The 17,269-nt window shown below is 42.9% G+C and overlaps 1 protein-coding gene across 1 annotated transcript in view; it reads right to left on the minus strand.

The window, feature by feature from the left end:
• Positions 1-17,269, minus strand: part of SERPINB5 (serpin family B member 5) — a 138,272-nt gene that overhangs the window by 67,219 nt on the left and 53,784 nt on the right. Inside the window, exon 3 of the mRNA XM_085607026.1 lies at positions 1,996-2,133. Coding sequence (XP_085463152.1) covers positions 1,996-2,133 — 138 coding nt within the window. The remainder of the gene's footprint in view (positions 1-1,995; positions 2,134-17,269) is intronic.

The following is a 17,269-nucleotide window of genomic DNA, read 5'->3' on the forward strand; positions in this document are numbered from 1 at the left end:
CAGGGGCTCAACTTATGAGATGCACATACTCTAACAAGAAGCCAATATGAGAACATAGACAAACAGCAGGTATGGAACTCAGGGGAGCAGTTGTGACCACTACACAGGCTAAGCAGTGAAAAAGATGTCCCAGTGGCATGGGTTGGTCCAAAGTGTTGACAAGGAATGAGAGGCAGGTGGTACAATATTGGGAATGAAAAAACCTGGTAGCTCCATAAGAGCACAGAGAAATGATTGTGGCCATCTTCCCTCATTATCTTGAAAGCATCAATTTAGTGTAGGATCACAGGTGTAAACCTATATGTTATAATAACCGTAGCCCTAAGTATACCACAATTGACTATACACAGCCATTAGTAGAACACTGACTAAGATTACTTAGCTGACGAACAGGGGCGGCTCCTCCGCTAAGTGGAGAATCGTGGCCCCACTTCTCTAAAGAAGTGCAAAGTAAAAATAAAATGATAATAACGGCTGTCCATTATTATCATTTTATTTTTACTATTGCAGTTGCACTGCAGAGCAGCCCCAATGATAGGGTGGGGTGGGGCCGTCCTCCCCTGACATCGAGGCCGGAGGAGGAGCCCCCCCACAGGCCCATTTGGTAGCAGCTGCTACTGCTGACGAATGTCTTTTTTGGCATCTCATGGTGGCGGTGCACAGGCACTTGGTACTTATTAATGCAATAGGTTATTGTAAACACAGAAAAGCACAAAAATACTTAAATTAACTTTATGGATTAAACAAACAATACACTCCTGGTTTCCTCCACTATTTGTTTGATGAGAAAAAAGCAAGGGAATAATTTATTGTTACCTTTACTGAAACTTTTATTGTGTCTGTGGCCTTATTACCAGTGGGAGGTCCATTCTTCTCACTACTAATAATCCACTTTCCAACAGTGGGTGTGTGTTATGGTCTGCGGGGCCAGTTTTTACTGTTGATTTCCCTGACAGTTTAACAAACGTCACCTGCAGCACGCTTACGTCCATACAGTCTTCAGTATCTTTCAAAAAACATTTAGAGCATTTCTTTACAAGTTTAAAACTGCCCCAATTTCCAAACATGAACTACTTTTTTAGCCATCTAAATCAGTAATGAGGGACCACTTTTATTTTAGCGTCCCAGCCTACTTTCTGTTCCAGTCTGACCCTGGTTGGCTTAGTTTACAACACAAAAATGGGAATCCGAAATAAGTACATGTTCTATGTGCCCCTCTCAGAACCCAATCATAAATTCTAATTTAAGTGAACGCTTGTGATTATTTTCACTGATCTGGATCTAAACCAAAAATATACAGTGAGGCTTTAGAAAAATATTTCTAAATTAGCTCAATCAAATGTCTGTCATTGGTCCTTAAAACATATATCTGTTTTGCCAATTTATTTGGAACATAAATTACTCTTGACCAAGAATGACAGAAAAATTATGATGCAGGGATGTGTGGAAAACAGGTAACAGATTATACAAAAACTCTTTCAAACAGGTGTTTAAATTCGATGTAGGACTGTCAACCATTGTTCTAAGATAGGAGCCCAGACTTTCAAACTGAGAGAATGTTACATTCGTTGGTCACGTTCTACTTCAAGCTTGTTGTACATGTGCGTGTTAAAATAGATTAGAAAAATGTGCTATTTATGATATACACATCTCAAGCGTTGTTACAAGGATAGTTGCTAGTAATTTAGCATTGTTACATTCATCTGTGTGATCAGAGCTCTGGTGAGGATCATTGTTTGATGAAGGGAGGCGCAAAAAAGAATCACAAAGATCCATTAAATTGAGGTATAAAACCAAAAATTGAAGAGTAAAAGTAGCATGTAAAATTATACAAGAGAGGATTTCAGAACCTAGAATGAGGAGCCAAAATATACATGAAAGGAAGAACGATACAGGATAGAAAAGTAAAATGGAAAATAGATACAGCAGACTTTCCTGGAAACTCAAATATGCATTATTGTACGCGTATTCTACATCTGCTTCTCTGAAGCTTACCTTTGTGCAGTTAAGTGATTTGTCAACATACAGACGTTTAATCAGATTCAAGGAATGTGCATCAGAAATTTTTGCTAGGTCTGAGGCTAATGATTGGTATCCAAAATCAACGTCTTTGGCGTTTTCTATGTGAAGAACCTATCAGTTAAAAAAATAAATGCAGTAAAGAAAGAAGTGTTAGGTTTAATTTGTAAAAATGAGACACCAGATACACTGGAATACATAGCAGAATGGAAATGTCAAAGAAATTCCTCAGCTTTCCACATAACATATTTAAAATGCCTGAAACAATAACAATAAAATAAAAAAACTGAGAAACTGCAATACAAATAAATGCTATTTTTGTTTCTAATATATGTAATATATAAAATCTAATCTCTTATATATCTTAAGTTGCATAAAAAATTACGATAAAAAATACATTTATAAAATATGCTTTTCAATATTACCTTTCCACTTAGTCTTGTTGGTTAATTTTGTAGCGTCTCATTAGGTAACACATCTTGTCTACTTTAGGTTGTTTGGTGATAGTAAACCCTATGATTTCTGGAGAAAACTCCAATTCTTCTGCCAAAAGATTCTTTTATCTTAGCTTAATTGTGAGATTTTGAGTGAAGTATTTTAATTCCATGTTTGTAAATTCCCATACCATAAGTGAAGTGCTTATTAATTAGTTAAATACTGGCACGAAGAGAAGTGTAAAACATTCTACAATTGGAAAATGAACCTTCTGATTGCCCATTGCCTAAGGAGATGTTCTGAAGAGGAAGAGGAAATTCTAGGGGTGACTTCGATACTCAACTTGGATTGTTTTTGTTGTTCTTATTAATGCTACTAATTGTACAGATTATGCGCTATACAGTCCCTTCTATCCTATAGATAAAATATTTCAAAGTGTTTTTATGTGTATGCTGCCCACTCGTTTAGTATTTTTCTAAGTATATGATATTGTTTGGGTTCTAGGCTGCCTAAGAGTGATGTGTTTCGTGAGCAACTCCCTTGGTCTGCTTGACCTCTGATGTTACCTAATTGAATGAATCTTTCTCACAAGGCATTAGACCAATCCCCCAGGATGCCTAAGTGAAGGGCAGAGAGTCAAGGTAATCTTTTTGTGGTGTCTTCCTTGCTTGGGCGTGTTGTTGTCTAGAAACGGCCTAGGCTAGAATACACATTTTAAGCCCTTAACTGCTGGGGCTTTCCCCCTAATGCTGAGCCCTTTTTTGGCTATTTGGGGTAGTTCTCGCTTAGGGCTTCATCACTTTTTCCCACATAACATATCCATGCTAAATGTGTGTCCTTTTTTTCCAACATCCTGGGAATTCTGAAAGTACCCAGGGTTGGAGGATTCCTCTGGAAGGGATTTAGAAAATAGGCACACTATAACTACATTTTGAGTTTTTGGGGGAAAAATAGGAAAAAGTGCTCTCGATAAAAGTGTCTTTTTTTTCTTCCAATAAAGGCATCAATGAACAGTTTGCTGTGCTAAAATCACCATCTTCCCAGCTTTCAGGTACATGCAGAGCTGAATAAGAAAACAACTCTTTTACCACAGTTTTGGCATTTTTTCAAAGAGGTAGCCTATTTGTCATATATTTTGTGCTATGAACTTACTTCGAGTTTGTGGCAGAACCCAGTATAAAACTTATGGGTGATCCAGAAAAGCTATAGATTTGTGAAAAGTAAACATAATTTAAAATTCAGCAAGTGTTTGTTTGTGTAGATCCCTCAAGGTTTTCTCCAAAGAAACTATCAAAAGAATCACTAAAAATGAGAAGGAACAAATGATGATTTGTGACAACGTTTTTATCTGTACCTTTATGTGGCAATAGCTAAAATAAAAAGACAATATACCATTACAACCGCTGGGCCCTTTTGGTTGCAAGGATATATAAGATTTGTAGGTTTTCCAAGAACCCAAGGTACCCAGAGCCAGCAACTGGGTTGCACCGTACAATGGTTTTTCATTGTGTACTGGGTATAGACCATGTCATATGGTGAAATATGTAGAGTGGAAAATGGATATCAAGAAACCTATGTATTTCTGAAATGGGCATAAGATATGGAGTTTAGGAGCAGTGGTTATTTGTATATCTCTGAATTTGTGGGTACTTGTACTAGCATATGATTCAAAGAGTATTTTCCAAAATGTCTTCATTCTTACACGCTGGCACACATTTGGAAGGCACAAATGCAGGGTAATTCAATTGGTAATAACTAATAACCTACTAATTCATGCTGCCATAGGTCTTCTGATAAAAATGGTACCTCACTTGTGCAGGCTGGCCTAATGCCTGCAACAGGAAACGTCCACAAATGCAACATAGATACATCACAGTTTTCCACTCAAACCAGACCTTTTTTGTTAAGGCAGCACCTTTGTAAACATAGCAAAGCTGCACATTTTTGAATATTAGGGGAGTCTGGTGTGCCTTCCATGGCTCTCATGTGGTTTCTTTACCCACACTACCATGTAAACCTCAAACGTTGCCACAAATGACACATTTTACTTACATTTCTATGATGAAAACTTCTAGAATCCGCACAGATCCATAAAATTCCTACCATCCAGCATTACCCCTATTGTGCCAATAAAAACTCTGACCCACTTGTGTGGCTGGGCCTAGTGCCACCAAAAGGAATGGATCAAGCCAAGGTCAATGGGAGCTATTGCATGGGGACTTTTATTGACCTCGGTTTGAACCATTCCTGTCAAAGGCACTAGGCCCAACCACATCAGTGGTGCAGCATTTTTATCAGCATAATTGGGGCAATGCTGGGTATTAGGAATTTTGTAGATTCCTGCGGATTCCGGAAGCTTCCATCGCAAAAATGTAAGAAAAATTTGTGATGTGATTTCAGGCAAAGTTTGAGGTTTGCAGGGCAATGTGGGTAAGACAACTTCATGGGATTCATGCACAGCACACCAACGTAGAATCCCCTGGTTTTCTACTTTTGAAAAATGTCTACGGCTGATAGGTTTCAGTGAGTGGCTGCTGAGCATGGCCTCAGATCCCACAGCTAACTCTATTGCTGATCTCTCCACATAGCACTTTAGGACCTTTCATGACAAGGTCTCTTGGCCCACATTTTTATGAGGAGACTTTACTTGGGGAAATACCATGGAGTAGGAAATCTGTTACTCCCTGCACATTTCAAAGGTTTTCCTTACAGAAAGGATAATGTGTGTTTTTAGTCAACGTCTGAGTTTTGCAGGGCAAATGAATATGAAGCATTCCACCCTGGACTCCCCCAGATCTATAGTTTTCAGTCCTGTTTGGGTCTGGTAGCTTTTTACAGGTCACAGCCTACTCAAGCCCAAAAAGTGCAACCGTTCACCATTGCAAGTGAGAAGATATTGAAAGTTAGCCATACTCTCCTGGCCCTTATGTAAAACCAACACCCAAAATAATTAAAAGACCTCTTGCTTGCCATTGGGATGGGATGCTTTAGTTCACAAGTGAGAGAAAGTCATCCTTTTGCCCTGATCACCCCCATTCTTTGGCTGATACTGGTGGTAACAGACTCTGACTGTTCCCTGGGCTCAGCTATCCAGGCCCAGGGCCAGTGCTCTGAATAAAAAGGTATATGGTAATAAGGTGAAATTATAATTTTCATTGACAGACCCCTGTAAGTCCCTGGTATATAATAAGGCAAGGGGGATTCAAACTACCTATAGGGCAGGGAGGTTTGTAGGCTTAGTAGATTTCCTACACTGGAGTATGCACTGCTGGGTTGCCTGCTGTCATTTTTAAATGCAGGCCTGCTTTGCAGACTGTCTTTAAAAGTAAATTACATGCAAATTCGACTTTGGCATTAAAGGTACTTCCAAAGTGGTAATCTATCTTATTCTTACATATCAGTCACTCCTAAGGTCTCCCCTGGGTGGCCCAGGGATAGGGTGCCATGTAACTATAAGCAGGGACATTATAAAAGATGTTTTAGGTGCCCTGGGAATGGAAAAACTGACAATTCTTCTTCCCTATTGTAGCATTTTAGCTACATAGGCTAACATGAGAATACTATAATACAATAAACCTCATTATAGGAGTGAGCTATAATAAGATTTTAAGGACTTAAAAGATTGGTAATGATAAATCCAACAACTTACCACTGTTGAATTTATCATAACTAATACAGAAAATAGGTTTCTGTGAGCAAAAATCCAGCCTTAAAGCAACCTCTCTAGATTAGTCAGCCGTAACAGGCTAGTCAAACTGCTTTGATGGGGTTATAAGTGGCATGCATAGAGACAGTGGTTATCTGATGGGGTGAGCTCTGCAGCTGCAGTAAACAGGCTAGGAAGGGGGCTGGGTACATCAAATCGGGCTGCTTTAGGGACAGTAAGGAATGCCAGCCAGGCCTACCCTCTCTTCATGTACCCCTCAGCCAGATGCCAGCCCCAGAAATGGAATTTGCAGAAGGTCTAGAAGGGGAGTGTTAATGGAAATGACGCCACCAGTAAGTTGGTTTAGCCAGGTCTTACTCCCACAGAGAGGAATTCTCCATCTTGTATTTTAAAGTGCAGTGCTTTCTGGGACAATAATAGGCCAAACTTTGGAGGAAGCAGTCATGCTTTTGGGTGGCACCCTGTACCCCATTGGTAAGGCGTGCCCCCTACTTGTCACCCCAGAACATTAAATAATTATGTGAGAGCTGTATAGCAACTCAGATCTGCTGCCTGAAATGATAAGAAGAAGGACTGCACTTCTGGAACCCTGATCTGCACCCCACAGGATTGTACGCTGAAAGACTGTGCCTGCTGCACACTTAAAGCTACAGCCATAAAGAATCTGCCTTGCTTCAAAAAGGATTAAGTAGTGGACTCCCTGAAAGCAACAGGTTAACAGAGCTTTCCTGTACCATCTCCCTTAAGAGGTCCCCAGCCTGGAGTGGGTCCAGAGGCCTTTTAAGGTTTTTGCCCTGTGCATTGTGGGAATTATACTCCCCAGGACCTTCTCAGAGCTTATGGACCCTTTGATTTGTGTTTTGCACACTTTAAACCCTCAAGAGGAACTTCAATAAGAAGTTCCAGAAGTTTGGAGCAACCTTTGGAAAAAGCTCCATGAGTAGACAGACAAGTAGACGAGAGTCAGGCCACCGATCTCAAACTATGACTCGGTCTGGCTTTCAGGTCATCTCGCTGAAAGCTCCAAAGCTCAAGACTTCCTGGTTTTCACCGAGGCCATGGGCTGAGCTAAGCGGCCATCGCTGACTCGAATCCTGGCCTGAAGAGGAGCCTAGTACGATGACAAGAGAAAATCCTCCACAAAAGTTTCTAAGTATAAAGGCAACATTTTAACCGGGCCTCACGCTTAGTGTATCTGACCAGGGCTTCATCGCAGTCAGCCTCAAATGTTTACTTTGTCCCAGTGAAGAGCAACCAGATGTATCAAGTTGGTGCTGTATATTTTTAAGCACTAGACACTGTTTAATCTTGCAAAATTCATATCCCCAATTCCCTATATTTGCTTTTTGTCATTTTGGTGTCATTTTAAAGATAAAAATATTTCCTATTATTATAAAGTAGTGTAGGAATGTTATTGTGTGTTGTGTCTTCCTTATTTATTGTATTGGTGTTTTTGAATACTTTACATACCTGTCCCCTGAGTTAAGCTTCCCTGCTCGCAGTCAGCTACCAAGGGTTGAAGCAGGGGCTAACGACTTGAGAACTTGACTGGACCTTATATTGCATGGGTGGCCTTATTGCTAGTGATAGGCACATACCTACCCCTGCTAATAATCCACCTTCTAACAAGAGGGAAATAGAAAGACTGTTGAGGTTTTAGGGGTGGAAGTGGAACCTGATGTTGTACACTTACCACTTATTTTATTAAAAATATATATTTCTGCCATACAGTGGGTTTCTGACCCCAAGGGGCAGATCAGAGGTAATTACCCCCACTTGACCCTGGGGGTAGAAAGACTGTTGCCTCATTTACTTGGGGGGGGACCATAGCCATACCCATACAGGACAACCCCTTTTATGACCCCCTCGTGTGGAGGGCTCATGTTGCGCTACTTCTGTGGCAACTTATGGCATGCCTGATTCTAATCCGCCCGAACTTGAAAGCATTCCCTGATCATGTGAGCCAATGGTTTGTCTTGCTCCAGCTATTGCTGGGGTCTTGGAGTGCTTTCTCTTGTGCCCATTTAGATAAAACACAACTTTCATTTCCTGTTAAGAGATTCCATCTGTTGGTTTGCACATGCTTGTCCTGTGGGGTTAAGCCAGTGTACTAACACATGTTTCCTTCAGGAGTCGTCCAGATTGCCACGTGCACCATGTGCCACACTTGATCCTGCTGTATCCATTGGACCCTCAACCTTTACATAAACCACACCCAAACCCGAGCCCCTTGCTTGGCCTACGCTCCCAGCAGAACAAGCTTCCTGCCTACCCAGTCATCGAAAGAATCTACTGGACCAGGGCAGTGCTCTTCATGGCTGCACTTCTAGTTCCTCCAGTGATTCCCCTGGCTCCAGCTCCCTCATTGCTTCCTTCACCTCCACCTCCTGCTCAGCTACTCCAGTTCCTCAGCGACTTCCTGAGTCAAGAACTCAAAACCTTCTTCAAACTTAGGACAAGTTGAAGTACTAGGTTAAGCACTTGATATCAAGTTAGTGTGCACTATCCGCTTATAGTAGTAAGAAGGCTAGAGTATAGGTGTCCCCAAGACTATAGACTTGTCTTAAAGTTTCCTCTCAGGGACTTCCCTCCAGATCACCTTGATTGTTCTTGCTCCAGACCCTTCCTGCAACCTTGGCCTTTGAATTGTGTTTCTATAAGGACTAGAGACTCTTCTCTGTATTTTCCTGATAAGAACTTTCTTCCGAACTTTTGAGTCAAGTATTAGCTCTGTACCGAGAGCTATGTTTAGAGTTTATCCTGCGTAGAGTCAATTAGCTCCAATCTATATTTGGAGTGTTTTCTTGGGAGTTCTAGTAACTCCAATCTGTATTTCAAGTTATTCCTTGGGAGTGTAAAGGTTCAATCCGTGGTTCCGGTCATTCAGTTCCCTTGCTGTGTTTCTGAAAAAGACTGTAAGCGTGTGTTACTGATGTTGTTGCAAATTCATTGTTTGAGAGGTCTGTAGTGTATTGATGGTAATTGCCTCTTCCTGTTATTTTTAGTGCATTGTGTCTTTGGAACATCAGAAGTCACAGTTCTGTGTACACCTATCTACCTGACTCAGAGGGACACCAGTTAATGCTGTGCCACACATTTGCTGACCGGAACCAGCACCCCAAGTCTCTCTCTTCTTATTTTGTTCCAATCCACATTCCCCTCAAGGGCCATGCCTTGTTTAGGGGGTAGCTATTCCTTGAATGGGCTAGGCCCTGCACGGATAGGAGGCCCAGCATCAGTATTTCAAAACAAAAAAAAACATTCTTTGATGTCTAGTGGGATTCCTACCCCCCTCCCCGGAGAGCATATTGGGGATAATTACCCCAATCTGTCCTCCAAGGAGCTAGAAAAACTGTTCCCCCTTTTTTGTTTTCGGTAGAACATAACCATGCCCATGATGGGCAGCCCCACCTCTCTATTATGTTTGTTTTAATTTCCATGGTGTTCAGTGGGCTATTGACCCCCCCCCCCACAGGAGGCTGATTGGAGGTAATTTCATAATTCCCATTTATTTGGGGTGGGGGCAAGGCCATGCCCATGCTGGGCAGCCCAACCCCTTTATATCTATATATGTAAATAACCCAGGTATCTAGCGGACTTTCTGTCCCTCCCTGGGGAACAAATTAGGAGTAATTATCCTCATCTGCCCCAAAGGGGGGCGCAAAGACTGTTGTCCCATTTAGTCAGGTTGGGGGCATGGTCATGCCCATGGTGGACAGCACCCATACCACTTTTTTCCCAGGCATCTTGAGAGCTTTCTGACCCCCTTTGGCGGGCAGATTTTGAGTTATTATCCTACCTGCCCCCCAGGGAGGGAAAAAGACTGTGTTCCCATTTAATTGGGTTGGGGCATAGCCATACCCATGATGGGCAGCCCCCACCCCTGTTTTTTTTAGTGTTTTGTTTTAAGAATTCCCTGGCATCAAGGTGGCAGGTCGAGAGTAATTGCCCCATCTACCCCCCAGGGTGTTAGATAGAGTGAAATAAAAATATTTACAAAGTGGGACCACAAGGCCTTCCCCATGGGGCCATCCCCCTCTCTCCCTGGTGTCTAGTGGATGGATACCTGCTTGGGGATCGCACTCCCGAGGGGATCTCAAAGCAGGGATTCACTGAACAGAGGTACAATTCGAACGAGGAGATTCCCCCCATTCTAACTCTAACATTTCCTTTAGAATCAGTGCTTGGTGGTGTGGGTTACTCCCCGATCACTGACTCATTGAAAGTAAAACGAGCCCTTCAGCTCATTTACCTTTTACTTTTGTATGCAATTACACCATTATGCTGTGCGTACTGATCAAGCTATTCCTGAGCAGCCTGAGCCTCGGGAGATTAAAAGAAAACCCTCTGGTGCAGAGGGACCTTTCTAACCCTCTCCAGTGTGGCCATCACCCACACTGAGGAGGAGGGTGTGCAGGTGTCAACCTTTGGCCAACTCCTACAGCAAAGAGGTTAATCAGCATTACTCACATATAGTGCAATTTTCATGTCAAGATTGACCATAGTTCATAATTTCCACATTATGGTATCCATAGTTAATATAGATCTCAGTTTAAATGACTCATACAACATTTAAAATGGTTTCTGTTTTCTGTGTTTCTCTTGCTTTTTTTTCATTTCTGGGTCCGAGCTGCAGTAGCTTGATGTTGAAATGCCCTTTCTGCAGGATAACCCACATGCTTTTCCCTTCCTCCTCCCATTTTTCTGAATTCGTTTTTGTAGGCCATAGGACTCTGAGCACTTTACCACTGCAAACCACTGCTAAAGTGTATGTGCTCTCTCCCTAAAACATGGTAACAATGGTTTATCCACAATTGACATATGCAACTTTCTTATACGTCCCTAGTACAGTGGACTACAAGCACCCAGAGCATGTAGATTAAATGCTACTTGTGCGCCTGCAGGACTGATTGTGCCACTTACTTAAGTAGCCCTTTGAACATGTCTCAGGCCTACCTTTGCAGAACCTGGGCAGGCAGTTTTAATTTGCAATGTCGATCTGGCAAGTTAACCCTCTTGTGAGGTCTAAACCTTTATTTATAATACATATAAGTCAACCCTGAGATAGACCTTGGACAGCCCAAGGGCAGAGTGAAGTGTATCTAACATGTAGGACATGTACTTTTACCTTTTTACAAGTCCTGGGGGTGGAAAACTCTTAAATTTCTTTTTCAATATGGAAAAGGCCTATCTCTTCCAATGGATAACATTGAGATTACCTTATTGCATCTTATTAATGTAATTTCGAATTGGGATAAGATTGGACCTCCACGTCTGGTGTCTCTGGAATCACAATTTAAAATCACAACATATGGTGAAGTTAGATTTGAAATTGTAATTCGGAAAATGCTACTTTTAGAAAGCTCGCTTTTTTTTATTTTAGCCATTTGGTGCCTTCCGCCTTTCTCTTAATATTACATCTGGGAGGGTGACAGCTGGACTCTGTGCATTCCCTCTAGACAGCCACATGCAAAGGGAGCTTAGGTATGACTGATGGGCCATCCACATCTTGATGGGCCATGCAGTGCAGGATGGTAAAGGAGGAGCTGACACCTACACCTGAATAGGCTGTGTCATGTTCACACAAAGGGCTGCATACCCCATTGTAGTGAGTCTGGATCCAGGGCAGGAACGGCAGGAACTCTGTGTACTTCAAAGGCCTCTCTTTGAAGACTTCCCCCACTTCAAAGGTACAACTGGGTATAAGTACTGGACCTCTGGCACCATCAACTCAGTACACTTCTGCACCTTTGAATACTCTGCCAGGAAGAAGGACTGCTGTGCTGCTGAAAGGACAGCCACTCTGCTGGACTGTTACTCTGCTGGACTCCAGCTCTGCTGTGTTAACCTGCTGCCTTCTCCCTCCTTGCCTTGCCTGGGCGTAAGAAGGACTGGACCTGCATCTCTCCAACTCAGAACCTGAGTGACTCCAAGGGCTTGCTGGCTTGTCTCCTGTTAGATGTCTAAGGTACATCTTCCACCCCATCTATCTACAGCACCTGAACTCTGCCATCTGAGTATCTTGCGAATCTAGTCCTGGGCCCTTGAAAATGGGTATAAAGTGCTGCAACTGCAAAAATCCATGCATTGCCGTCATTGTGACGCTCGGAATTGGAGCATCTCCTTCGACTGTGATGCATCGCAGCTCTTGCGAGGATAGAGTACAATGCTTTGCTGCTGGCATGTGCATCACCTACAGCTTCAATGCATCTCTGATTTTGCATGGCTCGTAACAAATGCATCGCCTACATCCAAAGGATCGACAACAACACATTGCTTCCTCTGCACCATGAATCGGATATTCGTCAATGATGCAGACAAGTTACTTTACGTTGGGACAAGGTTGGTCCCTGTTCGATCAGCACTCCATCGCAGTTGGTCTGATCTTTTGGATTTGACCCAGTCTAGTGTGACCAGATAGCCCCAGTTGGCACTTTATGATTTTTTTTTTGATAACCAAGTTTATTGATTTCAGAGCATATAAACAAGTCAGCAAAAACACGGATGACAATAATTCTGATACGTCTGCAAGAACTAAGCATCCCACGATTTACACCACAAGAGGTACACATTAATGAAGTGATCTAGGCAGTCATTCAATATCTCCCACAGTGCCCAGTAATTTACCCCACACCTTACGATGTTTCTTCGGGCATCCACGTGCCATGTACAGGGCCCTTTTTTGGGTCGCGCACGAGTCCACTCCCTTGCGCCAGCTCCCCAGGGTCGGTGGGTCGGGGCATTTCCATGCTGCCGCTATGTCCCGTTTGGCTACAATCATGGCAGTGTTAGAAAATGTCTTGTCGTGTCTGGACCCATCCAATCCCTCCGTGATGCCTAATAGTGAGTGTCGTGGGTCATGTGGAACCCCCCATCCTAAGACTTCTGTGAGTTCTTCCTCAGTGGCCCCCCCAAAAACCTTCCAACTTAGGATAGGACCAGACAACATGGAAGAAATCCCCCGGGGTCAGGCCACATCTTGGACATGAAGCGTCGGGACGCAGGCCCGCACGGTGGAGGCGCAGTGGAGTGAGGTAGGCAGCCTGCAGATAGTATAGCTGGATAAGCCTAAGTCTGGCGGAGGCAGTGATTGTCTTGGGTGACATAAGGGTATCTCACCAGTCCGCCTCGTCCAGGGGGCCAACCCATTCTACCCATTGTTCACTTAACTTGTCCAGTGGGGTGGGGGTATTATTGACTAGGGTGCGGTAAATACAGGAGATGCCCCCCTTACCCAGATCACCCAACAGCGTCTGAGCCTCAGTAGGGCTGTACCCTGGGAACCGGGTGTCGGCGGAGATGTGTGTCCGGAGAGCGTGCCTTAGTTGTAAATACTTATAAAATTGGGAAGGGTGTAGTGAGTAACAGGTTCGCATTTCTTGGAAGGAGAGCATGTGGTCACCTGCCCAAACGTCCCTGAGTTGCATAATACCGATAAGGTCCCAGGTGCCGAACCCCCGCAGACCACTAACCTCCCGAAGCCAGGTCCCATGCCACAGGGGTGTGCATTGAGTCAGTTTACCCGACCAGCCAGTCTGACGTAACGATGCCCGCCAGGCCAACAGCACGGACCGTGTCACACCCGATAGTTCCCCCATACATCATTGCTTGGATGTTGGACAGTCCCAGTTTGCTTAATTCCAGCCGGTAGGCCGGATCCGACCAGCCCCCATTAAACCAGTTGTGGACCACTAAGAGACGCGTTGCTAGGAAATATAAACACAGATGTGTCAATCCCATACCCCCGTCGAAAGATGGGACCCGGCACGTGGACAAGGCCATTCACGCCCGTCCTCCGCAACACAGAAATCTGGTAAACATGCTATCTAGTTCCCTAAACCAGGACCTAGAGAAGCAGAAGGGAGTATTCTGGAGGACATAGAGAAACCTGGGAAGGATCATCATTTTAAACAGGGCGACTCTGCCCAGGGGGTTAAGGGGTAACGTCTTCCATTTCTGGAGGTCATTTTTGGCCTTTTCAACCAATGGGGCGACATTTAGGGACCAGCCCTGCTCCGTAAGCAGGGTAATTCAGATCCCCAAGTATTTAAATGAATTACGCCGAATCGTTATGTTGGACTGCCAATCATGGCACTTTATGATTTTAAACACTATATTTCAGTTAATTCTTTACAAATTCATATCTCTGGTTATACTTATTTGATTATTGATATTTTTGGTCCTGTTTTGTTCATTAAATTAAGCTCTATTTTTCAGACCAGATGTGGTATCTTTTTATGTGGTGTTTTTACTGTTTAACTGTTTAAAGTGTTGCATTAATACTTTACGCATTGCCTCTTAAGTTAAGCCTGACTGCTCTGTGTCAAGCTACCAAAGGGAGAGCACAGGTTAATTTATAGTGAGTATCTAACTGACCCTGACTAGGATTGTGGCTGCATACCTCTGCCTACCAGAAACCCAATTTCTGACACCTAAAATTAACTAGATTGTTACAATTGTTTTGTTTTTTGTGAGAGCTGCTTTTCTTTTTGAGTTTCACTGAAAGCTGGATAATTAGATTTAAACACCTACTCTGGGGATGGACTGACCATGATGTACCATCCTTTGTGAGATATCTCCTGAAGGCCATGCAGCTGAAAACATCCATTGGGCGATGTCTGGGAAAAAGGGCAAAGCCATGTTATCAGGAAATGCTGGATCCTGATTAAGCAAGTTAGATTCAGATGTCCCTTTCTACGCTCTTGAGACCACATATCCTTTCCTGCTCCTGCTCAAAGAGTTAGATAGCTGAGTAAATACATTCTTCTTCACATACAGAATCTTTATATGATTCTGCTTTTAGAGGCTTTACTTGCTCACACCCACTGCTTAACTTCCCCATCCTCATTTTTTACTCTAGGGAATTTTCTTTCAGTGGAAATTGAATATAATTTGCTTCACACTCATTGATATACTGTTGATAAGTTGATGTTAAGCCTCAGTTCGAGACAAAGTTCCATCCACTAGAGTTCAGCTTGTACTTAAATTTGCACCAAAGATATACTTGGTGCAAACCCCATCCCATGCTACTTCAGTACTAAATATGGAAGTTGCCTGCTGAATTCTTGGGTTTTGCCTTTGACTTATTTTGGATGGACCCTGACCTATTTTTGAATTAGCCCACTCAGCTGCCCGAAGACAGTAAATTCAATAAGATAAATATGAGAGGTTTAAGCAAACATGATGCTATCTCTGACGCATCACTCTAGTTTGCACAGTGATTAATAATAGCTGCATGTGTGAAGCATAACTCCAAGTCTCACTCATGACACCCACATACTTGCTACACAGACCACTCTAGAAATACGATACTACTGTCCTTTTCCCTTCTTTAATAGATTAAACAAGAGGAAGGTACAGTCCACAGACTGAGTTCTGAATTCTATAATTTCTTTACTTCCCCTTCAAATCTAAACATTTGATTTAGCTATGCAACCTTGGATACTATGTATTTTATCTCCGAATTTCCATTATTGTTGTCACTGGGGAAACTGTGAAGATTTGGGTGCTACAACAACTACGAATAATTGCCAAGAATGACTTATTACTACTCCCTGCATTGTCTTGGTGGCGGGGTCACTGGGGGATGGGGGGTAGGTTTGCCATGTGGTGTGAAGGATGATGGGACGTGCTGTAGGCTTGAGTCGGAGCCAATGTTGAACAAAGAGAGTGTGCACTGTAAGTGTTGTCCCATCATCCAGTGCCTCTTTCCAAGTGTGAAGAAGTAGAGCAGCAGGTCTACACAACAGCACTGTGCCATCTGATGCGCAGGGTTGGCAAGTGCATTTATTTCAGGCAGTGCAAGTACCTCTGAAAGAGAGGTAAGAGCGATCGTTTTTGGTCGTGAGATGGTGGAAGAAAGGGTGTATTTTGAGAAACTAAAGCAAAGCGTATCCAAATACCAACTATTATTATAGAAGCGTGCACTATATATTTGAATGTATTGCATATTTTACTTTCGGTATTGCAATTAAATTACAAATAAACAAAAAAAATCCTTCATCTAATCAATATGTTACAGTGGGATTGAGCATGGTTAGGAGGCAAGACTAGTGAAGAGGTGGCTAAAAATGAGAGATGTAGGTTAAGGAGTGTCATCTTGGGATTTGACTGCTTGGTTGAAGGTGATTGGACCATCCACAGAAAGCCGCTTAAGGGATAGCTGACTGGAGAGACTGTGGCAGTACCAGCTTGGGAGTCCGGTAGCACCAGTTGGTACAGGCTGAATGTTCCCCGATTTTTTGTTTTATTTGGTAGCTCAGATAATAATGATGCTGGTGTTTTAGGGGTCAACTGGCAAAGATTTGCATTTACAGCCCCTTTTGATTGAATTTATATGAATGCAATTCATATTGTTGGAAAGGTTGTGGTGCAATAGACTGTTTACCTCATTTAAGTTGCCGCTCTATCACTATTGGCCTGCAATGGAACGGACATCTATATCTACTGGTGGCCAAGTTAGAGAGAAATATTGTGTCTGTGGTTTTTGGCAGTTAATCACCAGAGACATTTTGGGGTGGGATGTGTTTGGAGTGGGATGTGATTGGATGCTAAGAGTCCAACCAAATGGTAAAAGGCATAGCTTGTAGCCCATTCCATGCAGAGAACTCGACTTACTGATAGTTCACACAAAGGAGAACAGCAACCAAATTTCCTGCACTATGTTGTGCAAGAAGGAAAAAAAGAGCTTAGGGTTGTATTTAGTAAGACTGACCTGCTGCAGCTGTCATCCATGTGTGCTGATGCTCTAACAAGGCCGGGTCTGGTGGCCTAGAAGACTAATGCATTCTCTGTATGGGGCCTGTCTTTGACCTCATGGTCACAGGTTCAAATCCCAGGCAGGCCCACACAGCCTTTCATCCTTCTGAGGTCAATAAAATGTGTACCATTGATTTGGGTAATAATAAAAATCGATTATACAGCGCTAAGATACCCTTCTGGGTGAACGTGTGCTTTACAAATCCATGTGTTATGTTAAGATTGACTTGTGTGAGGAACATCCTCACACCATCGTGCACAGGTGGATATGCACTTCCTAGTATAAGATTTGTAATAGAACCATATGCTCCTGCTACAAATGTCTATGCCTAGAAAAAGTCCGAAGGATTCCACACATTGGATGTGTGCTGTACACTGCAGAATAAATGC

Source organism: Triturus cristatus, chromosome 5_2 (genome assembly GCF_964204655.1).
Source record: "Triturus cristatus chromosome 5_2, aTriCri1.1, whole genome shotgun sequence".
Lineage (NCBI taxonomy): Eukaryota > Metazoa > Chordata > Amphibia > Caudata > Salamandridae > Triturus > Triturus cristatus.